The sequence below is a fragment of the Bombina bombina genome, chromosome 1 (assembly GCF_027579735.1).
Source record: "Bombina bombina isolate aBomBom1 chromosome 1, aBomBom1.pri, whole genome shotgun sequence".
NCBI classification, from domain to species: domain Eukaryota; kingdom Metazoa; phylum Chordata; class Amphibia; order Anura; family Bombinatoridae; genus Bombina; species Bombina bombina.
This window is the reverse complement of record NC_069499.1, coordinates 418616097-418643952: the sequence shown is the minus strand read 5'-3', so window position 1 is coordinate 418643952 and position 27856 is coordinate 418616097. Positions and strand designations below refer to the sequence as shown.

Here is a 27856-nt window from a genome sequence, read left to right as displayed (position 1 = left end):
GTACTTTAGCTTTGGTATTGGTATCCCATAAGTAATGGATGACCCGTGGACTGACCCGTGCTTACCTGATAAATTTATTTCTCTTGTAGTGTGTTCAGTCCACGGCCCGCCCTGTCTTTTTTTGAGGCAGTTCTAAATTTTATTAAAACTCCAGTCACCACTGCACCCTATAGTTTCTCCTTTCTTGTCTTGTTTCGGTCGAATGACTGGATATGACATGTGAGGGGAGGAGCTATATAGCAGCTCTGCTTGGGTGATCCTCTTGCAACTTCCTGTTGGGAAGGAGAATATATCCCATAAGTAATGGATGACCCGTGGACTGAACACACTACAAGAGAAATAAATTTATCAGGTAAGCATAAATTTTGTTTTTCAGAGGGTTCCGTTTGAACCTATGCATTCCATTGACATTAAGATTCTGTCCTGGAAGGTTCTTTTCCTGTTGGCTATTGCATCAGTACACAGAGTATCTGAACTGGCTGCCTTGCAAAGTAAGCCTTCTTATCGGGGGGGTTTCATGAGGATAAGGCTGTGCTTCGCACTAGGTTGGGTTTTCTTCCCAAGTTGGTGTCTAACCGTAACATCAGTCAGGAAATAGTTGTTCCTTCTTTGTGTCCTAACCCTTCTTCTTCTAAGGAGCGGTTACTTCACAACCTGGATGTGGTTCGTGAAGGGTAAAACCTTTTTTGGTCCTGATTAGATTCTATTATTTCTACAGTGACTGGGGACAAAGGGTGCCTTTTTGCCCCAGGACAAGAAATCTAGACCCAAGGGAAAGTCTAATATCCATTTTTAGCTCCTCTAACCATAACAAGTCCCAAAGATATTCTTCTAACCAGAACAAGTCCCAAAGATATTCTTCTAACCAGAAACCGGATTCCTCCAAATCCACATGGAGACCTAACCCAGCTTGGAGCAAGTCCAAGCGGGCCTCTACTGATAACAAGTCGGCATTAAGGTGCGACCCCTGATGCGGACTCTCTTCTGGTAGGGGGGCAGATTGAGCCTTTTTTGAGAGATCTGGATGTGGTCTCTCCAGGATACAGGATAGGCTTCAAATCTTGGTCTCCTCTGGTTTTTCCTGTCTCATATTTCCAGACGTCTAGAAAAGAGAATGGCCTTTTCTCTTGTTAAGTGTATCCAGTCCACGGATCATCCATTACTTATGGGATATTCTCCTTCCCAACAGGAAGTTGCAAGAGTTCACCCACAGCAGAGCTGCTATATAGCTCCTCCCCTAACTGCCATATCCAGTCATTCTCTTGCAACTCTCAACATAGATGGAGGTCGTAAGAGGAGTGTGGTGTTTTATACTTAGTTTATTTCTTCAATCAAAAGTTTGTTATTTTTAAATGGTACCGGAGTGTACTGTTTATCTCAGGCAGTATTTAGAAGAAGAATCTGCCTGCGTTTTCTATGATCTTAGCAGAAGTAACTAAGATCCTTTGCTGTTCTCACATATTCTGAGGAGTGAGGTAACTTCAGAGAGGGAATGGCGTGCAGGTTTTCCTGCAATAAGGTATGTGCAGTTAATATTTTTCTAGGGATGGAATTTGCTAGAAAATACTGCTGATACCGGAGTAATGTAAGTAAAGCCTTAAATGCAGTGATAGCGACTGGTATCAGGCTTATTAATAGAGATACATACTCTTATAAAAGTGTAATTTAAAACGTTTGCTGGCATGTTTAATAGTTTTTTATATATGTTTGGTGATAAAACTTATTGGGGCCTAGTTTTTTCCACATGGCTGGCTTAAATTTTGCTTAGAAACAGTTTCCTCAGGCTTTCCACTGTTGTAATATGAGTGGGAGGGGCCTATTTTGGCGATTTTTTGTGCAGTTAAAATTACAAAATGAATCATCCAGATTCCCTCAGCAGTCCCATGAATACTACAGGACATCTCTAAAGGGCTAAAAAGGCTTCCAAAATCGTTTATAGGGAAGGTAATCCACAGCACAGCTGTGGCAGTTTTGTTGTGTCTGTTAAAAAACGTCTATGTTGTTTTTTTTATCTGTTTTTTGCATTAAGGGGTTAATCATCCATTTGCAAGTGGGTGCAATGCTCTGTTAACTTATTACATATACTGTAAACATTTCGTTTGAGCAGGGGTGGAAAGTGAACAAGGAAAGAGTTCTCTATCCCCAATCTCAAGGGTTTCCTTCCTAGGGACTCTGATAGATTCTGCAGAAATGAAAATTTACCTGACGGAGTCCAGGTTGTCAAAGTTTCTAAATTACTGCCGTGTTTTTCATTCCATCCGCGCCCTTCGGTGGCTCGGCACATGAATGTAATCGGCCTAATGGTAGCGGCAAGGGACATAGTACCGTTTGCACGCCTACATTTCAGACCGCTGCAACTATGCATGCTCAGTCAATGGAACGGGGATTACACATATTTGTCCCCTTCTTAAATCTGGACCAAGAGGCCAGAGATTCTCTTCTCTGGTGGCTATCTCGGGTCCATCTGTCCAAGGGTATGACCTTCCGCAGGTCAGATTGGACAGTTGTTACAACAGATGCCAACCTTTTAGGTTGGGATACAGTCTGGGACTCCCTGAAGACTCAGGGATAGTGGACTCAGGAGGAGACCCTCCTTCTAATAAATATTCCATGCTCTTCAGGCTTGGCCTCAGTTAGCAACTCTGAGGTACATAAGATTCAGTCGGACAATATCACGACTGTGGCTTACATCAACCATCAAGGGGGAACAGAAGTTCCCTAGCGATGTTAGAAGTCTTTAAATAATTCTCTGGACAGAGACTCTCTCTGGTCTATCAACTCTCCATATCCCAGGTGTTGAGAACTGTGAGGTGGATTTTCTAAGTCGTCAGACTTTTCTCCCGGGGAAGTGGGAATTCCCTCCGGAGGTCTTTGCACAAGATCAAGCAGGAGAGTGCTTTGGTGTTTTTAACAGCGCCTGCGTTTCCACGCAGGACCTGGTATGCAGATCTGGTGGACATGTCATTCTTTCCATCATGGTCTCTGCTTCTGAGACAGGACCCTCTACCTCAGGGTCCTTTCAACCATCTAAATTAAACTTCTCTGAGATGGACTGCCTGGAGACTGAACGCTTGATGTTATCAAAGCATGGCTTCTCCGAGTCAGTCATTGATACCTTAATACAGGCATGAAAGCCTGTCACTAGCAAAATTTAAAATAGATATAGCATAAATATCTTATTGATATGAATCCAAGGGTTACTCATGGAGTAAAGTCAGGATTCCCAGGATACTATCTTTTCTCCAAGATGATTTTGAGAAAAGGGTTGTCAGCTAGTTCCTTAAAAGGACAGATTCCTACTCTGTCTATTCTTTTGCACAAGCGTCTGGCAGATACTCCAGACGTTCAGGCATTTTGTCAGGCTTTGGTTAGAACCAAGCCTGTGTCTAAACCTGTTGCTCCGCCATGGAGCTTAAACCTGATTATTAAGGTTCTTCAAGGAGTTCCGTTTGAACCTTTTCATTCTATAGATATCAAACTTTTTATCTTGGAAAGTTCCTTTTTGGTAGATATTTCCTCGGCTTGTAGAGTCTCCGAGTTATCTGCTTTACAATGTGATTCTCCTTATCTGGTCCTCCGAACGGATAAGGTAGTCCTGCATATCAAAACTGGGTTTTTTACCTAAGGTGGTATCCAACAAGAATATCACTCAAGAGACTGTTGTTCCATTCTTGTATTCTAATCCTTCTTCAAAGATGGAACGTCTATTACACAATTTGGACGTGGTTCGTGCTTTAAAGTTTTACTTACAAGCTACTTCAGATTTTCATCAAACATTTACTTTGTTTGTTGTCTACTCTGGACAGAGGAGAGGTCAAAAGACTTCAGCAACCTCTCTTTCTTTTTGGTTAAAAGCATAATTCGTTTAGTTTATGAGACTGCTGGACAGCAGCCTCCTGAAGGGATTACAGCTCATTCTACTAGAGCTGTGGCTTTCACTTGGGCCTTTTTAAAATGAGGCTTCTGTTGAACAGATTTACAAGACGGTGTCTTGGTCTGCGCTCCATACTTTGCTTCTTCGGAGGCTATTTTTGGGAGAAAGGATTTTTTTCAGGCAGTGGTACCTTCCGTTTAAGTACCTGCCTTGTCCCTCCCTTCATCCGTGTACTTTAGCTTTGGTATTGGTATCCCATAAGTAATGGATGATCCGTGGACTGGATACACTTAACAAGAGAAAACATAATTTATGCTTACCTGATAAATTTATTTCTCTTGTAGTGTATCCAGTCCATGGCCCGCCCTGTCATTTTAAGGCACCCTATGGTTTTTCCTTTCTCTGCATGTTTTCGGTCGAATGACTGGATATGGCAGTTAGGGGAGGAGCTATATAGCAGCTCCGCTGTGGGTGAACTCTTGCAACTTCCTGTTGGGAAGGAGAATATCCCATAAGTAATGGATGATCCATGGACTGGATACACTACAAGAGAAATAAATTTATCAGGTAAGCATAAATTATGTTTTTTCAATGTGTGAAGGATCTTGGGGATATGAGGTAAATGTATCTGTACCAGCAGCGGATCACGGGAAGGGATTTTATACCACTATGAAGCTTCGCCTCTGCTTCGTTTAGTCCCATTTATCTACTTTTAATCAGAAAATATAAACCATCAGGGGGTACATGCAGTTCTCTAGCGATGCAGGAGAAATGGGCAGATATTCATCAGTGCACCATTTTGGCAATTCACATCTCATGAGTGGAAAACTGGAAAGCAGATTTTCTCAGTCATCAAACTCTTCACTTGGGGGAATGGTCTCTCAATCAGGAGATCTTCGACAAACTGGTAGTTCTCTGGGGTCTTCCAGAGATAGACTTAATAGCATCTCGTCTGAACCACAAGCTTCCGCTGTGTGGTTCGAGATCAAGGGCTACTCAGGCGGAACTGGTAGATGCTTTGATAGCTCGTTGTCAGTATTAGTTGGTTTACATATATATACTCCAATTGTTTTTCTCCCCATTGTGTTGGCTTAACTTAAACAGGAGAGGGTATCATCTGTCCTCATAGTCCCAGCGTGGCCATGCAGGACCTGGCATGCTGACCAGCTTAGTTTGTCTTGGCTATTCCTTCTAGTACAGTGTCCGTTCTATCAAAACCTTCAGTCTCTCAGCTTAACTGCATGGAGATTGAATAGTTGATTCTTTCTCAGAGAGACTTCTCTGATTCTTTAATTCAAAGTTTAATACAGGCTCACAAACCTGTGATGAGAAGGATTTATCATAAGGTGTAGAAAGTATACTATACTTGGTGTGTTAGGGGTTATTCTTGGTATTGTGTGGAAATTCCCAGTATTCAGTTTCTGCAGGAAGGCTTAGGTAAGGGTTTATCAGCCAGTTCTTCTCATAGGAAGCTAGCTCGTCTTCCTGATATTCAATCCTTGGTTGAGGCTCTTGTCCAAATCAGAACTGTTATCAAGCCAGTTTCCCCTCCATGCAGTCTTAACTTACTTCTGAGTGTTTTACAGATTCATTCTTTTTAGCCTATGCATTTTCTAGACATCAACATTCTATCTTTTTGCTGGCTATTTCTTCAGCTCCGAGGGTTTTGAAACTGTCTGTCTAATCTTGCGATTTTGCCTTGCTTTTTTTTTTAACAGCATAAGAAGGTGTTGTGAACAGTTACTGGTTTTATGTTGAAAGTAGTCTCATCTGCGTACATTATTCAGGAAATTAGTTGTTCCTTCTTTATGTCCTAACCCAAAGTCTTCATTGCAATTCTATTTGGAAGCTTGTTTTGTACTCAGGAGAGCGCAAGGGTCAAAAGGCAACTTCGGTATCCTTGTCATTCTGGTTTGAGGAGTCTAATACACATGGCTTACTTGTAGGTGGGTCAGCGGCCACCTGGCAGATTACTGCTCATTCTTCTCATTCACTTTTTACGTCTTAGTGTAGAACAGATTATTAGGGCTGCAACTTCGTCTTCTTTACACACGTTCCATTCACAAAGTATTACCGTTTTTATGTTTTTGCCTCGGCGGAGGTTGCATTTGGTAGGAAGGTCCTTCAGACTGTGGTGTCTGCCTTTTTTCTTTTTGTCCCACCCAAAAACATTTTGTATACTTCACAGTTGGTTCCCAAGAGTAAGGACTCTCACCACCATTAGAAAGAAAACAAAATTAATTCTTACCTGATAAATTTTCTGTCTTGGTGGTGAGAGTCAACTAACCTGCCCAATTGTTTAATAAGTGGCAGCAGTATAATATTGCACCTCTCTACCCTGCTAATCTCTTTTGCTATCTTTTTTTCTCTTTACGGGGCTATACCAACTACTGGGAGAAAGAGGTAAGTAGGAGGGATATTTGAAAGCTCTGGTGTGGAGTGTCTTTGCCTCCTCCTGGTGGCCAGGTGATGTAATCCCAAGAGTAAAGTTGTGGACTCTCACCACCAAGAAAGAAAATAATTTAACAGGTAAGAATACATTTTGTTTTTAGGATAAATAACCTTTGGATGTTAATGTATGTTAAATAGAAAGCTATCTTTTTTTTTTCCCTCAAAAGCATTTTTATAAAATCCTATTTAAATAAAATAAAAATAAAAAATTCTATTTAGATCAGATATTTTTTTTTATCCACCCTATTTTGCACAAAGCATGAGATCTATACCCGTATATTTACACAAATTATGTAATCTAGCCCTGTGTGTTTGCAAGGTACCTTATCTGGCTAGTTGGTTTACAGGCCGTGTCCTACAAAAGACACTAAAATAACTAATTTTTAATGATTAAACCTCTTCTTTTTTTTTTTTTTTTTTTTACTAATTTTTTTTTTTAATTTTTTCTAGGGTTAGCTGGTTTTTCAGTTTTGGATGATACCAGTTGTGGAGTTCTGTTTCCAGAAACTGGACAATGGGGAACCTATCCGTGTAATACAAAGCTGCCTTATATCTGCAAGAAAGCATTAAATGCCACAAAATCTGAGATACCAGGTTTGACTTTACATATAGAATATTTCAGAATATCACTTGCATATAACAAGCAACTGTATACATAATTCACTATAAACATTACTAGAGGGTATCTGATATTCTACTTCTACTATATATACTCACCTCTATTTGGCTAAATTCATTATGAGCAGAACTAGTATGATATTAAAACATTCGATCTATTAATGTTATCAGTGTTGACCTTTTTTACTGTGGGTGTTTTTTTCTTTTAAAACTAGCACTTGATGTCTTTGGGAATTAGTACATGTGCCCTGGGTCAGTTATAAAGTTGGCTTCATAGTCCTTTAAATAATTTTAAGCATAGTGATCCTGTTTTGTTTGTTCACAAGTAACAGCATAGTTATATCACCCATGTTCATATCATATTGCAGTATCACCATAACAAGCATTTTTTTTTCACAGTTTAAGGGTCAGGATGATACGTTAGTTGTTTGACTTTAACTCACTATAATATTTTATTAACTAATTTTTACCTTTTTCTTTCACAGATTCATGGAGTTACTTGGATGCTGCATGTAATGAGACCTGGCTTCCTTATAATGGTTTTTGTTATAAGATGTATGATCCAAGCGTATGGGAAAGTGCTGAGCTATTTTGCAAGCAACAAAATGGGCACCTTATCAGTTTCCATTCCTTGGCAGACATAGAGTTGGCAGTTACAAAATTTTTTAATAGTAGGTTAAACATTTTTCTTACATGACACACAATTCTTTGTTAATAGGATTTAAAAAAACAAACCAAAAAACATTTATTTTGTATGATGAAAGTCTATAGGAATCAATAATGTGGGATATATTTCACGCTACTAGGATGAGGCCAAGAACCCGCACAAAAGCTTTATTGGGACACTGAACCCAATTTTTTTCTTTTGTGATTCAGATAGAGCATGCAATTTTAACCAACTTTCTAATTTACTCCTATTATCAATTTTTCTTAGTTCTTTTGCTATCTTTATTTTTAAAAGAAGGCATCTAAGCTTTTTTTTTGGTTCAGACTCTGGACAGCACTTTTTATTGGTGGATGAATTTATCCACCAATCAGCAAGGACAACCCAGGTTGTTCACCAAAAAAGGTCCGGCATCTAAAGAGAAAATTTGATAATAGGAGTAAATCTTAATGCTCTATCTGAATCACAAAAGAAAACATTTGGGTTCAGTGTCCCTTTAATCCCCCCCCCTTAATTTCTCCTACATTGGTGTGTCCGGTCCACGGCTTCATCCTTACTTGTGGGATATTCTCATTCAATACAGGAAGTGGCAAAGAGAGCACAACAGCAGAGCTGTCCATATAGCTCCCCCTCTAGCTCCGCCCCCCAGTCATTCTCTTTGTCGCTCTGAACAAGTAGCATCTCCACGGGGGTGGTAAAGAGTATGTGGTGTTAGTTAAGGGCATTGCGGTAGCACCTTACCTAGACGACATCTTAATTCAGGCGTCGTCCTTCCACAAATATTGTTCTAGCCTTTCTAAGATCTAACGGGTGGAAGGTGAACGTAGAAAAAAGTTTCTCAGCAGGCAGAGCCTGATACCATAACATTTAAATTTAAGCTAGAACACCTCCGCGCCCTACTTAAGGAGGTCCTAGCTGCACTTGATGATTGTGATCCTTTGGTGATCCCAGAAAAATTGTGTAAAATGGTCAATTTCCTAGAGGTCCCAGTACACACTGATGCGTTTGCGATACCTAAGATGGCGGATATAGTGACTAAGGAGTGGGAGAAGCCAGGTGTTCCTTTTGTTCCCCCTCCTATATTTAAGAAAATGTTCCCCATCGTTGACCCCAGAAGGGACGCATGGCAGACGGTCCCTAAGGTAGAGGGGGCAGTTTCAACGTTAGCTAAGCGCACAACTATTCCAATAGAGGACAGTTGCGCTTTCAAAGATCCTATGGATAAAAAATTAGAAGGATTGCTTAATAAAATTTTTGTTCAGCAAGGTTTCCTTCTTCAACCAATTTCGTTCATTATTCCTGTCACCATACATCAATCATCAGGGAGGAACAAAGTGTTCCCTGGCGATGAGAGAAGTATCCAAGATCATCAAATGGGCGGAGGATCACTCCTGCCATCTATCTGCAATTCACATCCCAGGAGTAGACAACTGGGAGGCGGATTATTTGAGTCGTCAGACTTTCCATCCGGGGGAGTGGGAACTTCACCCGGAGGTCTTTGCCCAGTTAACCAACTATGGGGCATTCCAGATCTGGATCTTATGGCGTCTCGTCAGAACTCCAAGGTTCCACGCTACGGGTCCAGGTCCAGGGATCCCAAGGCGACATTGGTAGATGCATTAGTGGTGCCTTGGTCATTCAATCTAGCGTATGTCTTTCCACCGTTTCCTCTACTCCCCAGGCTAGTAGCCAGGATCAAACAGGAGAAGGCTTCAGTGATTCTAATAGCTCCTGCGTGGCCACGCAGGACTTGGTATGCAGACCTAGTGAATATGTTATCAGCTCCACCATGGAAGCTACCTTTGAGACAGGACCTTCTAGTGCAAGGTCCATTCGAACATCCAAACCTAGTTTCTCTGCAGCTGACTGCTTGGAGATTGAACGCTTGATTCTATCTAAGCGTGGGTTTTCGGAATCAGTTATAGATACTCAGGTTCAGGCTAGAAAGCCTGTAACCAGGAGAATTTACCATAAGATATTTCAGAAACATCTCTATTGGTGTGAATACAAAGGGTTACTCATGGAGTAAAATTAGAATTCCAAGGATTCTTTCCTTTCTCCAAGAAGGTTTGGAGAAAGGTCTGTCAGCTAGTTCCTTAAAGGGACAGATATCTGCTCTGTCTGTCTTGTTACACAAACGTCTGGCAGCCGTGCCAGATGTTCAGGCGTTCGTACAGGCGTTGGTCAGAATTAAGCCTGTCTTCAGACCTGTGACTCTTCCATGGAGTCTAAATTTAGTTCTTTCAGTTCTTCACGGGGTTCCGTTTGAACCTTTACATTCCATAGATATTAAGTTACTATCTTGGAAAGTATTGTTTTTGGTTGCTATTTCTTCTGCTAGAAGAGTTTCTGAATTGTCTGCTTTGCAGTGTAATTCACCCTATCTGGTGTTCCATACAGATAAGATCGTTTTACGTACCAAACCTGGTTTTCTTCCAAAGGTGGTTTCCAATAGGAATATTAACCAGGAAATAGTTGTTCCTTCTCTGTGTCCTAATCCAGTTTCTAAAAAGGAACGTTTGTTACACAATCTAGATGTGGTTCGTGATTTAAAATTCTTTCTAGACGCAACAAAGGATTTCAGACAGACATCTTCATTGTTTGTCGTCTATTCTGGTAAGAGGCGAGGTCAGAAAGCTACTGCTACCTCTCTTTCCTTCCGGTTAAAAAGCATCATCCGATTGGCTTATGAGACTGCCGGACGGCAGCCTCCTGAACGAATTACTGCTCATTCTACTAGAGCTGTGGCTTCCACATGGGCCTTCAAGAATGAGGCTTCTGTTGAACAGATCTGTAAGGCAGCGACGTGGTCTTCTCTGCATACTTTTGCCAAATTTTACAAATTCGATACTTATGCTTCTTCGGAGGCTATTTTTGGGAGAAAGGTTTTACAAGCAGTGGTGCCTTCCGTTTAGGTTACCTGACTTGCTCCCTCCCTTCATCCGTGTCCTAAAGCTTTGGTATTGGTTCCCACAAGTAAGGATGAAGCCGTGGACCGGACACACCAATGTAGGAGAAAACAGAATTTATGTTTACCTGATAAATTTCTTTCTCCTACGGTGTGTCCGGTCCACGGCCCGCCCTGGCTTTTAGTCAGGTTTAAATTTTTTGTTTTTGTACACTACAGTCACCACTGCACCCTATGGTTCTCCTTTCTCCAACATAGGTGTGTCCGGTCCACGGCGTCATCCTTACTTGTGGGATATTCTCTTCCCCAACAGGAAATGGCAAAGAGCCCAGCAAAGCTGGTCACATGATCCCTCCTAGGCTCCGCCTACCCCAGTCATTCTCTTTGCCGTTGTACAGGCAACATCTCCACGGAGATGGCTTAGAGTTTTTTAGTGTTTAACTGTAGTTTTTATTATTCAATCAAGAGTTTGTTATTTTAAAATAGTGCTGGTATGTACTATTTACTCTGAAACAGAAAAGAGATGAAGATTTCTGTTTGTAAGAGGAAAATGATTTTAGCAACCGTTACTAAAATCCATGGCTGTTCCACACAGGACTGTTGAGAGGAATTAACTTCAGTTGGGGGAACAGTGAGCAGTCTTTTGCTGCTTGAGGTATGACACATTCTAACAAGACGATGTAATGCTGGAAGCTGTCATTTTCCCTATGGGATCCGGTAAGCCATTTTTATTCAGATAGTAAATAAGGGCTTCACAAGGGCTTATTAAGACTGTAGACATTTTCTGGGCTAAATCGATTCATATATTACACATATTTAGCCTTGAGGAATCATTTAATCTGGGTATTTTGGTAAAATAATATCGGCAGGCACTGTTTTAGACACCTTATTCTTTAGGGGCTTTCCCTAATCATAGGCAGAGCCTCATTTTCGCGCCGGTATTGCGCACTTGTTTTTGAGAGGCATGACATGCAGTCGCATGTGTGAGGAGCTCTAATACATAGAAAAGACTTTCTGAAGGCGTCATTTGGTATCGTATTCCCCTTTGGGCTTGGTTGGGTCTCAGCAAAGCAGATACCAGGGACTGTAAAAGGGTTAAAGTTAAAAACGGCTCCGGTTCCGTTATTTTAAGGGTTAAAGCTTCCAAATTTGGTGTGCAATACTTTTAAGGCTTTAAGACACTGTGGTGAAATTTTGGTGAATTTTGAACAATTCCTTCATACTTTTTCGCAATTGCAGTAATAAAGTGTGTTCAGTTTAAAATTTAAAGTGACAGTAACGGTTTTATTTTAAAACGTTTTTTGTACTTTGTTATCAAGTTTATGCCTGTTTAACATGTCTGAACTACCAGATAGACTGTGTTCTGAATGTGGGGAAGCCAGGGTTCCTTCTCATTTAAATAAATGTGATTTATGTGACACTGAAAATGATGCCCAAGATGATTCCTCAAGTGAGGGGAGTAAGCATGGTACTGCATCATTCCCTCCTTCGTCTACACGAGTCTTGCCCACTCAGGAGGCCCCTAGTACATCTAGCGCGCCAATACTCCTTACTATGCAACAATTAACGGCTGTAATGGATAATTCTATCAAAAACATTTTAGCCAAAATGCCCACTTATCAGCGTAAGCGCGACTGCTCTGTTTTAGATACTGAAGAGCATGAGGACGCTGATGATAATGGTTCTGAAATGCCCCTACACCAGTCTGAGGGGGCCAGGGAGGTTTTGTCTGAGGGAGAAATTTCGGATTCAGGGAAAATTTCTCAACAAGCTGAACCCGATGTGATTACATTTAAATTTAAGTTGGAACATCTCCGCGCTCTGCTTAAGGAGGTATTATCCACTCTGGATGATTGTGAGAATTTGATCATCCCAGAGAAACTATGTAAAATGGACAAGTTCCTAGAGGTCCCGGGGCTCCCAGAAGCTTTTCCTATACCCAAGCGGGTGGCGGACATTGTAAATAAAGAATGGGAAAGGCCCGGTATACCTTTCGTCCCTCCCCCCATATTTAAAAAATTGTTTCCTATGGTCGACCCCAGAAAGGACTTATGGCAGACAGTCCCCAAGGTCGAGGGAGCGGTTTCTACTTTAAACAAACGCACCACTATACCCATAGAAGATAGTTGTGCTTTCAAAGATCCTATGGATAAAAAATTAGAAGGTTTGCTTAAAAAGATGTTTGTTCAGCAGGGTTACCTTCTACAACCAATTTCATGCATTGTCCCTGTCACTACAGCCGCGTGTTTCTGGTTCGATGAGCTAGTAAAGGCGATCGATAGTGATTCTCCTCCTTATGAGGAGATTATGGACAGAATCCGTGCTCTCAAATTGGCTAATTCTTTCACCCTAGACGCCACTTTGCAATTGTCTAGGTTAGCGGCGAAAAATTCTGGTTTTGCTATTGTGGCGCGCAGAGCGCTTTGGTTAAAATCTTGGTCAGCGGATGCGTCTTCCAAGAACAAATTGCTTAACATTCCTTTCAAGGGGAAAACGCTGTTTGGCCCTGACTTGAAAGAGATTATCTCTGATATCACTGGGGGCAAGGGCCACGCCCTTCCTCAGGATAGGTCTTTCAAGGCCAAAAATAAACCTAATTTTCGTCCCTTTCGCAGAAACGGACCAGCCCCAAGTGCTACGTCCTCTAAGCAAGAGGGTAATACTTCTCAAGCCAAGCCAGCCTGGAGACCAATGCAAGGCTGGAACAAAGGAAAGCAGGCCAAGAAACCTGCCACTGCTACCAAGACAGCATGAGATGTTGGCCCCCGATCCGGGACCGGATCTGGTGGGGGGCAGACTCTCTCTCTTCGCTCAGGCTTGGGCAAGAGATGTTCTGGATCCTTGGGCACTAGAAATAGTCTCCCAAGGTTATCTTCTGGAATTCAAGGGGCTTCCCCCAAGGGGGAGGTTCCACAGGTCTCAATTGTCTTCAGACCACATAAAAAGACAGGCATTCTTACATTGTGTAGAAGACCTGTTAAAAATGGGAGTGATTCATCCTGTTCCATTAGAAGAACAAGGGATGGGGTTCTACTCCAATCTGTTCGTAGTTCCCAAAAAAGAGGGAACATTCAGACCAATCTTAGATCTCAAGATCCTAAACAAGTTTCTCAAGGTTCCATCGTTCAAAATGGAAACCATTCGAACAATTCTTCCTTCCATCCAGGAAGGTCAATTCATGACCACGGTGGATTTAAAGGATGCGTATCTACATATTCCTATCCACAAGGATCATCATCGGTTCCTAAGGTTTGCATTCCTGGACAAGCATTACCAGTTTGTGGCACTTCCGTTCGGATTAGCCACTGCTCCAAGGATTTTCACAAAGGTACTAGGGTCCCTTCTAGCGGTGCTAAGACCAAGGGGCATTGCAGTAGTACCTTACTTGGACGACATTCTGATTCAAGCGTCGTCCCTTCCTCAAGCAAAGGCTCACACGGACATTGTCCTGGCCTTTCTCAGATCTCACGGGTGGAAAGTGAACGTAGAAAAAAGTTCTCTATCTCCGTCAACAAGGGTTCCCTTCTTGGGAACAATAATAGACTCCTTAGAAATGAGGATTTTTCTGACAGAGGCCAGAAAATCAAAACTTCTAAACTCTTGTCAAATACTTCATTCTGTTCCTCTTCCTTCCATAGCGCAGTGCATGGAAGTAATAGGTTTGATGGTAGCGGCAATGGACATAGTTCCTTTCTCCAACATAGGTGTGTCCGGTCCACGGCGTCATCCTTACTTGTGGGATATTCTCTTCCCCAACAGGAAATGGCAAAGAGCCCAGCAAAGCTGGTCACATGATCCCTCCTAGGCTCCGCCTACCCCAGTCATTCTCTTTGCCGTTGTACAGGCAACATCTCCACGGAGATGGCTTAGAGTTTTTTAGTGTTTAACTGTAGTTTTTTTATTCAATCAAGAGTTTGTTATTTTAAAATAGTGCTGGTATGTACTATTTACTCTGAAACAGAAAAGAGATGAAGATTTCTGTTTGTAAGAGGAAAATGATTTTAGCAACCGTTACTAAAATCCTTGGCTGTTCCACACAGGACTGTTGAGAGGAATTAACTTCAGTTGGGGGAACAGTGAGCAGTCTTTTGCTGCTTGAGGTATGACACATTCTAACAAGACGATGTAATGCTGGAAGCTGTCATTTTCCCTATGGGATCCGGTAATCCATTTTTATTCAGACAGTAAATAAAGGCTTCACAAGGGCTTATTAAGACTGTAGACATTTTCTGGGCTAAATCGATTCATATATACACATATTTAGCCTTGAGGAATCATTTAATCTGGGTATTTTTGTAAAATAATATCGGCAGGCACTGTTTTAGACACCTTATTCTCTAGGGGCTTTCCCTAATCATAGGCAGAGCCTCATTTTCGCGCCGGTATTGCGCATTTGTTTTTGAGAAGCATGACATGCAGTCGCATGTGTGAGGAGCTCTGATACATAGAAAAGACTTTCTGAAGGCGTCATTTGGTATCGTATTCCCCTTTGGGCTTGGTTGGGTCTCAGCAAAGCAGATACCAGGGACTGTAAAGGGGTTAAAGATAAAAACGGCTCCGGTTCCGTTATTTTAAGGGTTAAAGCTTCCAAATTTGGTGTGCAATACTTTTAAGGCTTTAAGACACTGTGGTGAAATTTTGGTGAATTTTGAACAATTCCTTCATACTTTTTCGCAATTGCAGTAATAAAGTGTGTTCAGTTTAAAATTTAAAGTGACAGTAACGGTTTTATTTTAAAACGTTTTTTGTACTTTGTTATCAAGTTTATGCCTGTTTAACATGTCTGAACTACCAGATAGACTGTGTTCTGAATGTGGGGAAGCCAAGGTTCCTTCTCATTTAAATAGATGTGATTTATGTGACACTGAAAATGATGCCCAGGATGATTCCTCAAGTGAGGGGAGTAAGCATGGTACTGCATCATTCCCTCCTTCGTCTACACCAGTCTTGCCCACTCAGGAGGCCCCTAGTACATCTAGCGCGCCAATACTCCTTACTATGCAACAATTAACGGCTGTAATGGATAATTCTATCAAAAACATTTTAGCCAAAATGCCCACTTATCAGCGCAAGCGCGACTGCTCTGTTTTAGATACTGAAGAGCATGGGGACGCTGATGATAATGGTTCTGAAATGCCCCTACACCAGTCTGAGGGGGCCAGGGAGGTTTTGTCTGAGGGAGAAATTTCAGATTCAGGGAAAATTTCTCAACGAGCTGAACCCGATGTGATTACATTTAAATTTAAGTTGGAACATCTCCGCGCTCTGCTTAAGGAGGTATTATCCACTCTGGATGATTGTGAGAATTTGATCATCCCAGAGAAACTATGTAAAATGGACAAGTTCCTAGAGGTCCCGGGGCTCCCAGAAGCTTTTCCTATACCCAAGCGGGTGGCGGACATTGTAAATAAAGAATGGGAAAGGCCCGGTATACCTTTCGTCCCTCCCCCCATATTTAAAAAATTGTTTCCTATGGTCGACCCCAGAAAGGACTTATGGCAGACAGTCCCCAAGGTCGAGGGAGCGGTTTCTACTTTAAACAAACGCACCACTATACCCATAGAAGATAGTTGTGCTTTCAAAGATCCTATGGATAAAAAATTAGAAGGTTTGCTTAAAAAGATGTTTGTTCAGCAAGGTTACCTTCTACAACCAATTTCATGCATTGTCCCTGTCACTACAGCCGCGTGTTTCTGGTTCGATGAGCTAGTAAAGGCGATCGATAGTGATTCTCCTCCTTATGAGGAGATTATGGACAGAATCCGTGCTCTCAAATTGGCCAATTCTTTCACCCTAGACGCCACTTTGCAATTGGCTAGGTTAGCGGCGAAAAATTCTGGGTTTGCTATTGTGGCGCGCAGAGCGCTTTGGTTGAAATTTTGGTCAGCGGATGCGTCTTCCAAGAACAAACTACTTAACATTCCTTTCAAGGGGAAAACGCTGTTTGGCCCTGACTTGAAAGAGATTATCTCTGTTATCACTGGGGGTAAGGGCCACGCCCTTCCTCAGGATAGGTCTTTCAAGGCCAAAAATAAACCTAATTTTCGTCCCTTTCGTAGAAACGGACCAGCCCCAAGTGCTACGTCCTCTAAGCAAGAGGGTAATACTTCTCAAGCCAGGCCAGCCTGGAGACCAATGCAAGGCTGGAACAAGGGAAAGCAGGCCAAGAAACCTGCCACTGCTACCAAGACAGCATGAAATGTTGGCCCCCGATCCGGGACCGGATCTGGTGGGGGGCAGACTCTCTCTCTTTGCTCAGGCTTGGGCAAGAGATGTTCTGGATCCTTGGGCACTAGAAATAGTCTCCCAAGGTTATCTTCTGGAATTCAAGGGGCTTCCCCCAAGGGGGAGGTTCCACAGGTCTCAATTGTCTTCAGACCATATAAAGAGACAGGCATTCTTACATTGTGTAGAAGACCTGTTAAAAATGGGAGTGATTCATCCTGTTCCATTAGGAGAACAAGGGATGGGGTTCTACTCCAATCTGTTCATAGTTCCCAAAAAAGAGGGAACGTTCAGACCAATCTTAGATCTCAAGATCTTAAACAAGTTTCTCAAGGTTCCATCGTTCAAAATGGAAACCATTCGAACAATTCTTCCTTCCATCCAGGAAGGTCAATTCATGACCACGGTGGATTTAAAGGATGCGTATCTACATATTCCTATCCACAAGGAACATCATCGGTTCCTAAGGTTCGCATTCCTGGACAAGCATTACCAGTTCGTGGCGCTTCCTTTCGGATTAGCCACTGCTCCAAGGATTTTCACAAAGGTACTAGGGTCCCTTCTAGCGGTACTAAGACCAAGGGGCATTGCTGTAGTTCCTTACTTGGACGACATTCTGATTCAAGCGTCGTCCCTTCCTCAAGCAAAGGCTCACACGGACATAGTCCTGGCCTTTCTCAGATCTCACGGATGGAAAGTGAACGTGGAAAAGAGTTCTCTATCTCCGTCGACAAGGGTTCCCTTCTTGGGAACAATAATAGACTCCTTAGAAATGAGGATTTTTCTGACAGAGGCCAGAAAAACAAAACTTCTAAACTCTTGTCAAACACTTCATTCCGTTCCTCTTCCTTCCATAGCGCAGTGCATGGAAGTAATAGGTTTGATGGTAGCGGCAATGGACATAGTTCCTTTTGCGCGCATTCATCTAAGACCATTACAACTGTGCATGCTCAGTCAGTGGAATGGGGACTATACAGACTTGTCTCCGAAGATACAAGTAAATCAGAGGACCAGAGACTCACTCCGTTGGTGGCTGTCCCTGGACAACCTGTCACAAGGGATGACCTTCCACAGACCAGAGTGGGTCATTGTCACGACCGACGCCAGTCTGATGGGCTGGGGCGCGGTCTGGGGACCCCTGAAAGCTCAGGGTCTTTGGTCTCGGGAAGAATCTCTTCTACCGATAAATATTCTGGAACTGAGAGCGATATTCAATGCTCTCAAGGCTTGGCCTCAGCTAGCAAAGGCCAAGTTCATACGGTTTCAATCAGACAACATGACGACTGTTGCGTACATCAACCATCAGGGGGGAACAAGGAGTTCCCTGGCGATGGAAGAAGTGACCAAAATCATTCAATGGGCGGAGACTCACTCCTGCCACCTATCTGCAATCCACATCCCAGGAGTGGAAAATTGGGAAGCGGATTTTCTGAGTCGTCAGACATTACATCCGGGGGAGTGGGAACTCCATCCGGAAATCTTTGCCCAAATTACTCAACTGTGGGACATTCCAGACATGGATCTGATGGCCTCTCGTCAGAACTTCAAGGTTCCTTGCTACGGGTCCAGATCCAGGGATCCCAAGGCGACTCTAGTAGATGCACTAGTAGCACCTTGGACCTTCAAACTAGCTTATGTATTCCCGCCGTTTCCTCTCATCCCCAGGCTGGTAGCCAGGATCAATCAAGAGAGGGCGTCGGTGATCTTGATAGCTCCTGCGTGGCCACGCAGGACTTGGTATGCAGATCTGGTGAATATGTCATCGGCTCCACCATGGAAGCTACCTTTGAGACGAGACCTTCTTGTTCAAGGTCCGTTCGAACATCCGAATCTGATCTCACTCCAGCTGACTGCTTGGAGATTGAACGCTTGATCTTATCAAAACGAGGGTTCTCAGATTCTGTTATTGATACTCTTGTTCAGGCCAGAAAGCCTGTAACTAGAAAAATTTACCACAAAATATGGAAAAAATATATCTGTTGGTGTGAATCTAAAGGATTCCCTTGGGACAAGGTAAAGATTCCTAAGATTCTATCCTTTCTTCAAGAAGGATTGGAGAAAGGATTATCTGCAAGTTCCTTGAAGGGACAGATTTCTGCCTTGTCTGTGTTACTTCACAAAAAGCTGGCAGCTGTGCCAGATGTTCAAGCCTTTGTTCAGGCTCTGGTTAGAATCAAGCCTGTTTACAAACCTTTGACTCCTCCTTGGAGTCTCAACTTAGTTCTTTCAGTTCTTCAGGGGGTTCCGTTTGAACCCTTACATTCCGTTGATATTAAGTTATTATCTTGGAAAGTTTTGTTTTTGGTTGCAATTTCTTCTGCTAGAAGAGTTTCAGAATTATCTGCTCTGCAGTGTTCTCCTCCTTATCTGGTGTTCCATGCAGATAAGGTGGTTTTACGTACTAAACCTGGTTTTCTTCCAAAAGTTGTTTCTAACAAAAACATTAACCAGGAGATAGTCGTACCTTCTTTGTGTCCGAAACCAGTTTCGAAGAAGGAACGTTTGTTGCACAATTTGGATGTTGTTCGCGCTCTAAAATTCTATTTAGATGCTACAAAGGATTTTAGACAAACATCTTCCTTGTTTGTTGTTTATTCTGGTAAAAGGAGAGGTCAAAAAGCAACTTCTACCTCTCTCTCTTTTTGGATTAAAAGCATCATCAGATTGGCTTATGTGACTGCCGGACGGCAGCCTCCTGAAAGAATCACAGCTCATTCCACTAGGGCTGTGGCTTCCACATGGGCCTTCAAGAACGAGGCTTCTGTTGATCAGATATGTAGGGCAGCGACTTGGTCTTCACTGCACACTTTTACCAAATTTTACAAGTTTGATACTTTTGCTTCTTCTGAGGCTATTTTTGGGAGAAAGGTTTTGCAAGCCGTGGTGCCTTCCATTTAGGTGACCTGATTTGCTCCCTCCCTTCATCCGTGTCCTAAAGCTTTGGTATTGGTTCCCACAAGTAAGGATGACGCCGTGGACCGGACACACCTATGTTGGAGAAAACAGAATTTATGTTTACCTGATAAATTACTTTCTCCAACGGTGTGTCCGGTCCACGGCCCGCCCTGGTTTTTTAATCAGGTCTGATAATTTATTTTCTTTAACTACAGTCACCACGGTATCATATGGTTTCTCCTATGCAAATATTCCTCCTTAACGTCGGTCGAATGACTGGGGTAGGCGGAGCCTAGGAGGGATCATGTGACCAGCTTTGCTGGGCTCTTTGCCATTTCCTGTTGGGGAAGAGAATATCCCACAAGTAAGGATGACGCCGTGGACCGGACACACCGTTGGAGAAAGTAATTTATCAGGTAAACATAAATTCTGTTTTTGCGCGAATTCATCTAAGACCATTACAACTGTGCATGCTCAGTCAGTGGAATGGGGACTATACAGACTTGTCTCCGACAATACAAGTAGATCAGAGGACCAGAGATTCACTCCGTTGGTGGCTGTCCCTGGACAACCTGTCACAGGGGATGAGCTTCCGCAGACCAGAGTGGGTCATTGTCACGACCGACGCCAGTCTGGTGGGCTGGGGCGCGGTCTGGGGACCCCTGAAAGCTCAGGGTCTTTGGTCTCGGGAAGAATCTCTTCTCCCGATAAATATTCTGGAACTGAGAGCGATATTCAATGCTCTCAAGGCTTGGCCTCACCTAGCAAAGGCCAAGTTCATACGGTTTCAATCAGACAACATGACGACTGTTGCGTACATCAACCATCAGGGGGGAACAAGGAGTTCCCTGGCGATGGAAGAAGTGACCAAAATCATTCAATGGGCGGAGACTCACTCCTGCCACTTGTCTGCAATCCACATCCCAGGAGTGGAAAATTGGGAAGCGGATTTTCTGAGTCGTCAGACATTTCATCCGGGGGAGTGGGAACTCCATCCGGAAATCTTTGCCCAAATTACTCAATTGTGGGGCATTCCAGACATGGATCTGATGGCCTCTCGTCAGAACTTCAAGGTTCCTTGCTACGGGTCCAGATCCAGGGATCCCAAGGCGACTCTAGTAGATGCACTAGTAGCACCTTGGACCTTCAAACTAGCTTATGTATTCCCGCCGTTTCCTCTCATCCCCAGGCTGGTAGCCAGGATCAATCAGGAGAGGGCACCGGTGATCTTGATAGCTCCTGCGTGGCCACGCAGGACTTGGTATGCAGACCTGGTTAATATGTCATCGGCTCCACCATGGAAGCTACCTTTGAGACGAGACCTTCTTGTTCAAGGTCCGTTCGAACATCCGAATCTGGTCTCACTCCAACTGACTGCTTGGAGATTGAACGCTTGATCTTATCAAAACGAGGGTTCTCAGATTCTGTCATTGATACTCTTGTTCAGGCCAGAAAGCCTGTAACTAGAAAAATTTACCACAAAATATGGAAAAAATATATCTGTTGGTGTGAATCTAAAGGATTCCCTTGGGACAAGGTAAAAATTCCTAAGATTCTATCCTTTCTTCAAGAAGGTTTGGAGAAAGGATTATCTGCAAGTTCCTTGAAGGGACAGATTTCTGCCTTGTCTGTGTTACTTCACAAAAAGCTGGCAGCTGTGCCAGATGTTCAAGCCTTTGTTCAGGCTATGGTTAGAATCAAGCCTGTTTACAAACCTTTGACTCCTCCTTGGAGTCTCAATTTAGTTCTTTCCGTTCTTCAGGGGGTTCCGTTTGAACCCTTACATTCCGTTGATATCAAGTTATTATCTTGGAAAGTTTTGTTTTTGGTTGCAATTTCTTCTGCTAGAAGAGTTTCAGAATTATCTGCTCTGCAGTGTTCTCCTCCTTATCTGGTGTTCCATGCAGATAAGGTGGTTTTACGTACTAAACCTGGTTTTCTTCCGAAAGTTGTTTCTAACAAAAACATTAACCAGGAGATAGTCGTGCCTTCTTTGTGTCCGAATCCAGTTTCAAAGAAGGAACGTTTGTTGCACAATTTGGATGTTGTTCGTGCTCTAAAATTCTATTTAGATGCTACAAAGGATTTTAGACAAACATCTTCCTTGTTTGTTGTTTATTCTGGTAAAAGGAGAGGTCAAAAAGCAACTTCTACCTCTCTCTCTTTTTGGATTAAAAGCATCATCAGATTGGCTTATGAGACTGCCGGACGGCAGCCTCCTGAAAGAATCACAGCTCATTCCACTAGGGCTGTGGCTTCCACATGGGCCTTCAAGAACGAGGCTTCTGTTGATCAGATATGTAAGGCAGCGACTTGGTCTTCACTGCACACTTTTACTAAATTTTACAAATTTGACACTTTTGCTTCTTCTGAGGCTATTTTTGGGAGAAAGGTTTTGCAAGCCGTGGTGCCTTCCATCTAGGTGACCTGATTTGCTCCCTCCCTTCATCCGTGTCCTAAAGCTTTGGTATTGGTTCCCACAAGTAAGGATGACGCCGTGGACCGGACACACCTATGTTGGAGAAAACAGAATTTATGTTTACCTGATAAATTACTTTCTCCAACGGTGTGTCCGGTCCACGGCCCGCCCTGGTTTTTTAATCAGGTCTGATAATTTATTTTCTTTAACTACAGTCACCACGGTATCATATGATTTCTCCTATGCAAATATTCCTCCTTAACGTCGGTCGAATGACTGGGGTAGGCGGAGCCTAGGAGGGATCATGTGACCAGCTTTGCTGGGCTCTTTGCCATTTCCTGTTGGGGAAGAGAATATCCCACAAGTAAGGATGACGCCGTGGACCGGACACACCGTTGGAGAAAGTAATTTATCAGGTAAACATAAATTCTGTTTTTTCTCCTGACCGTCGGTCGAATGACTGGGGGGCGGAGCTAGAGGGGGAGCTATATGGACATCTCTGCTGTTGTGCTCTCTTTGCCACTTCCTGTAGGGAATGAGAATATCCCACAAGTAAGGATGAAGCCGTGGACCGGACACACCGTAGGAGAAAGAAATTTATCAGGTAAACATAAATTCTGTTTTTACTTATTGCCCTCTGAGGTGAGAGGTTGTGTACTTTGCAAAGCTGTTCCAGCATGTCAGGTTAACCAGCTATGCAATAGTTGTACATCTCACCTTGTTCATGCAGATCAACTGCAAGCCATTATTCCTGCTAAAAGCCTCTATACTGCTCCTGAGTGTATTGCACAAGGAGCAACTACTGATGTCCCCCCTGAGTTTAACAGCAATATGCTCAAAGCAATGGCAGAATATTTGGAGGTTTTCCCAAGCCAAGTAAGTGCAAATGCAAATCTCGTGATGTAAATATGCAGTTTTCTTTCCCTAATCCTGGGATTCCAAAAATTCTGCCAATGTCTACTAAATGCTGTAGGCTCTCGCTAATGTACTAATGAAAATTAATCAAATCTAGGAGCTATATAAGCTATAAAGTTTTTTTTGTTTTTTTGTTTTTTTTTTGTTTTTTTTTAAATACTGTATGGTTTGTTGGGCCTGAGAGATTCTTTGAGAGGCGTTACAACAGTGTATTTTAAAAGCTATGACTTTGTGAGAAAGTAGTAAGGATCGTATGTTGTTGTTTGTTTGTTTTTTACCTAAAAGGATAAATTATATTGTCAGGTTTATTAACAAAAAATATTTTTCAAGAAAATTACAAAAGTGATGTACAGGTGATACCTTTATTGACTAACTAATATGGAATAGAGTTGCAACCTTTCAGGGAGGCTTTGTCAGGGAAATGCCTTGCAATTGTATCCCCTATTAGTTTCTCATTTATCATATCACCTGCACATCACTTTTGTTATTTTCTTGCAAAAGGATATTTACTTTCTTTGAATACACTGGCTAACAGATTACTCCCACCCTTCTCTGTCAGGTTTATAGCACAGCATAAATCACTGGACCTTGATTAGATAAATAGATAAATAATGTTAATTATACACAAGAAAGTTTAATAACGTAGTATGTTAAATCAGTATACATACATTAAAAAAAGTGATCATCAGAGGCAGTTATAGTAAATATATATATACAGGTGGCCCTCGTTTTACAACGGTTCAATTTACACCGTTTCAGAAAAACAACCTTTTTTTCCAGTCATGTGACTGCTATTGAAAAGCATTGAGAAGCAGTGCATTTATTAAAATAGCCAGTAGGTGGAGCTGTCCGCTTTTGTTGCAGCAAAGCCAAGCAAGCTGAAATTTATCAGTTTAACCAGACCTGAGCTATTGAGCAGATTTCAAAGGAACAAGATCTTCCTGTCTATAACTCAGTCCAGATTGGAATGCATAGAAATAACTGTTTGCAGAAAAATGCAAGTGAAGTCTGTGTTGTGTGATTAATTTATTAGGTTTATAATGCTGTTTAGCAAATGTTTTTGTTCATTTAACTTAGTTTAATTATATATTCTGTGTTGTGTGATTATTTTATTAGGTTTATAATGCTGTCTAGCATTTAAAGTCTTCATTTCAAAGCTTTTAAAATAATGTATTAGGTGTTACTTATGACAATTTTGAGAGGGGCCTGGAACCTATCTACCTCACTTCCCATTGACTTCCATTATAAACTGGGCTTCAATTTACAACGGTTTTGATTTACAACCATTCCATCTGGAACCTAACCCCGGCGTAAACTGAGGGCTACCTGTATATATATATAGGCATTGATGACAAAATTGTCAAGTGCTTTAATGTGTATACATATATATATATATATATATATATATATATATATATATATATATATATATATATACATCATCATATCAAAAAACACATATAACTGCAAGCAAGATCCACAAAAGTTCACATCTTGCTTGCATTTATATGTGTTTTTTGATAGGATGATATATTCAGAATGCCTTGGCTCATTAAATACCTTTTTGGATTAAGATACACACACATGCATTTCACATGCCTACCAGGAATGAAGGTTAATTATCGGTTTGTATAATACTCAAGGGGATTGACTCAAACGGATTGGTAGCTTTTTTTTCTATTTAAAGTTAATTTCTCCAACATAGGTGTGTCCGGTCCACGGCGTCATCCTTACTTGTGGGATATTCTCTTCCCCAACAGGAAATGGCAAAGAGCCCAGCAAAGCTGGTCACATGATCCCTCCTAGGCTCCGCCTACCCCAGTCATTCTCTTTGCCGTTGTACAGGCAACATCTCCACGGAGATGGCTTAGAGTTTTTTAGTGTTTAACTGTAGTTTTTATTATTCAATCAAGAGTTTGTTATTTTAAAATAGTGCTGGTATGTACTATTTACTCAGAAACAGAAAAGAGATGAAGATTTCTGTTTGTATGAGGAAAATGATTTTAGCACCGTAACTAAAATCCATGGCTGTTCCACACAGGACTGTTGAGAGCAATTAACTTCAGTTGGGGGAACAGTGTGCAGTCTCTTACTGCTTGAGGTATGACACATTCTAACAAGACGATGTAATGCTGGAAGCTGTCATTTTCCCTATGGGATCCGGTAAGCCATTTTTATTAAGATAGTAAATAAGGGCTTCACAAGGGCTTATTAAGACTGTAGACTTTTTCTGGGCTAAATCGATTCATTATTAACACATATTTAGCCTTGAGGAATCATTTATTCTGGGTATTTTGATATGATTATATCGGCAGGCACTGTTTTTGACACCTTATTCTTTAGGGGCTTTCCCTAATCATAGTCAGAGCCTCATTTTCGCGCCGGTATGGCGCACTTGTTTTTGAGGACAGCATGGCATGCAGCTGCATGTGTGTGGAGCTCTGATACATAGAAAAGTCTTTCTGAAGGCATCATTTGGTATCGTATTCCCCTTTGGGCTTGGTTGGGTCTCAGCAAAGCAGATTCCAGGGACTGTAAAGGGGTTAAATATAAAAACGGCTCCGGTTCCGTTATTTTAAGGGTTAAAGCTTCCAAATTTGGTGTGCAATACTTTTAAGGCTTTAAGACACTGTGGTGAAATTTTGGTGAATTTTGAACAATTCCTTCATACTTTTTCGCAATTGCAGTAATAAAGTGTGTTTAGTTTAAAATTTAAAGTGACAGTAACGGTTTTATTTTAAAACGTTTTTTGTGCTTTGTTATCAAGTTTATGCCTGTTTAACATGTCTGAACTACCAGATAGATTGTGTTCTGACTGTGGGGAAACCAAGGTTCCTTCTCATTTAACTATATGTATTTTATGTCATAAAAAAAATTTAGTAAAAATGATGCCCAAGATGATTCCTCAAGTGAGGGGAGTAAGCATGGTACTGCATCATCCCCTACTTCGTCTACACCAGTCTTGCCCATACAGGAGGCCCCTAGTACATCTAGTGCGCCAATACTCCTTACTATGCAACATTTAACGGCTGTAATGGATAATTCTATCAAAAACATTTTAGCCAATATGCCCACTTATCAGCGAAAGCGCGACTGCTCTGTTTTAGAAAATTCTGTAGAGCATGAGAACGCTGATGATATGGTTTCTGAAGGGCCCCTACACCTGTCTGAGGGGGCCAGGGAGGTTTTGTCTGAGGGAGAAATTTCAGATTCAGGAAACATTTCTCAACAAGCTGAACCTGATGTGATTAATTTTAAATTTAAGTTGGAACATCTCCGCGCTCTGCTTAAGGAGGTGTTATCCAATTTGGATGATTGTGATTATCTGGTCATTCCAGAACCACTATGTAAAATGGAAAGGTTCTTAGAGGCCCCGGGGCCCCCCGAAGCTTTTCCTATATCCAAGCGGGTGGCGTACATTGTTAGTAAAGAATGGGACAGGCCCGGTATACCTTTAGTACCTCCCCCCATATTTATAAAATTGTTTTCCTATAGTCGACCCCAGAAAGGACTGATGGCAGACAGTCCCCAAGGTCGAGGGGGCGGTTTCTACTCTACACAAGCGCGCCACTATACCCATAGAAGATAGTTGTGCTTTCCAAGATCCTATGGATAAAAAATTAGAAGGTCTGCTAAAGATGTTTGTTCAGCAAGGTTCCCTTCTACAACCAATTGCATGCATTGTCCTTGTCACTGCAGCCGCGTGTTTCTAGTTTGATGAGCTAGGAAAGGCGATTATTAGTAATTCTTCTTCTTATGAGGAGATTATGGACAGGATTCGTGCTCTTAAATTGGCTAATTCTTTCACCCTAGACGCCACCTTGCAATTGGCTAGGTTAGCGGCGAAAAAATTCTGGGTTTGCTATTGTGGCGCAGAGCGCTTTGGTTAAAATCTTGGGCAGCGGATGCGTCTTCCAAGAACAAATTGCTTGACATTCCTTTCAAGGGGAAAACACTCTTTGGCCCTGACTTGAAAGAGATTATCTCTGATATCACTGGGGGCAAGGGCCACGCCCTTCCTCAGGATAGGTCTTTTCAAGACCAAAAATAAACCTAAGTTTCGTCCCTTTCGCAGAAACGGATCAGCCCCAAGGGCTACGTCCTCTAAGCAGGAAGGTAATACTTCTCAAGCCAATCCAGCCTGGAGACCTATGCAAGGCTGGAACAAAGGAAAGCAGGCCAGGAAACCTGCCACTGCTACCAAGACAGCATGAAATGCGGGCCCCCGATCCGGGACCGGATCTGGTGGGGGGCAGACTCTCTCTCTTCGCTCAGGCTGGGGCAAGAGATGTTCTGGATCCTTGGGCGCTAGAAATAGTCTCCCAAGGTTATTCTCTGGAGTTCAAGGGGCTTCCTCCAAGGGGGAGGTTCCACAGGTCTCAGTTGTCTTCAGACCACATAAGAAGACAGGCATTCTTACATTGGGTAGAAGACCTGCTAAAAATGGGAGTGATTCATCCTGTTCCATTAGGAGAACAAGGGATGGGGTTCTACTCCAATCTGTTCATAGTTCCCAAAAAAGAGGGAACGTTTAGACCAATCTTAGATCTCAAGATCTTGAACAAGTTTCTCAAGGTTCCATCGTTCAAGATGGGAACCATTCGAACACTTCTTCCTTCCATCCAGGAAGGTCAATTCATGACCAAGGTGGATTTCAAGGATGCGTATCTACATATTCCTATCCACAAGGAACATCATCGGTTCCTAAGGTTTGCATTCCTGGACAAGCATTTCCAGTTCGTGGCGTTTTCTTTCGGATTAGCCACTGCTCCTAGGATTTTCTCATAGGTACTAGGGTCCCTTCTGGCGGTGCTAAGACCAAGGGGCATTGCTGTAGTACCTTACTTGGACGACATTCTGATTCGAGCGTCGTCCCTTCCTCAAGTA

The 27856-nt window shown here is 42.3% G+C and overlaps 1 protein-coding gene across 2 annotated transcripts in view; it reads left to right on the top strand.

Annotated features, from left to right (window-relative positions):
* LY75 (lymphocyte antigen 75) overlaps positions 1 to 27856 on the top strand; it is a 1208875-nt gene that overhangs the window by 442078 nt on the left and 738941 nt on the right. For both annotated transcript variants that reach the window (XM_053698349.1, XM_053698347.1), the window contains exons 6-7: positions 6776 to 6919; positions 7429 to 7614. In XM_053698349.1, coding sequence (XP_053554324.1) covers positions 6776 to 6919; positions 7429 to 7614 — 330 coding nt within the window. The remainder of the gene's footprint in view (positions 1 to 6775; positions 6920 to 7428; positions 7615 to 27856) is intronic.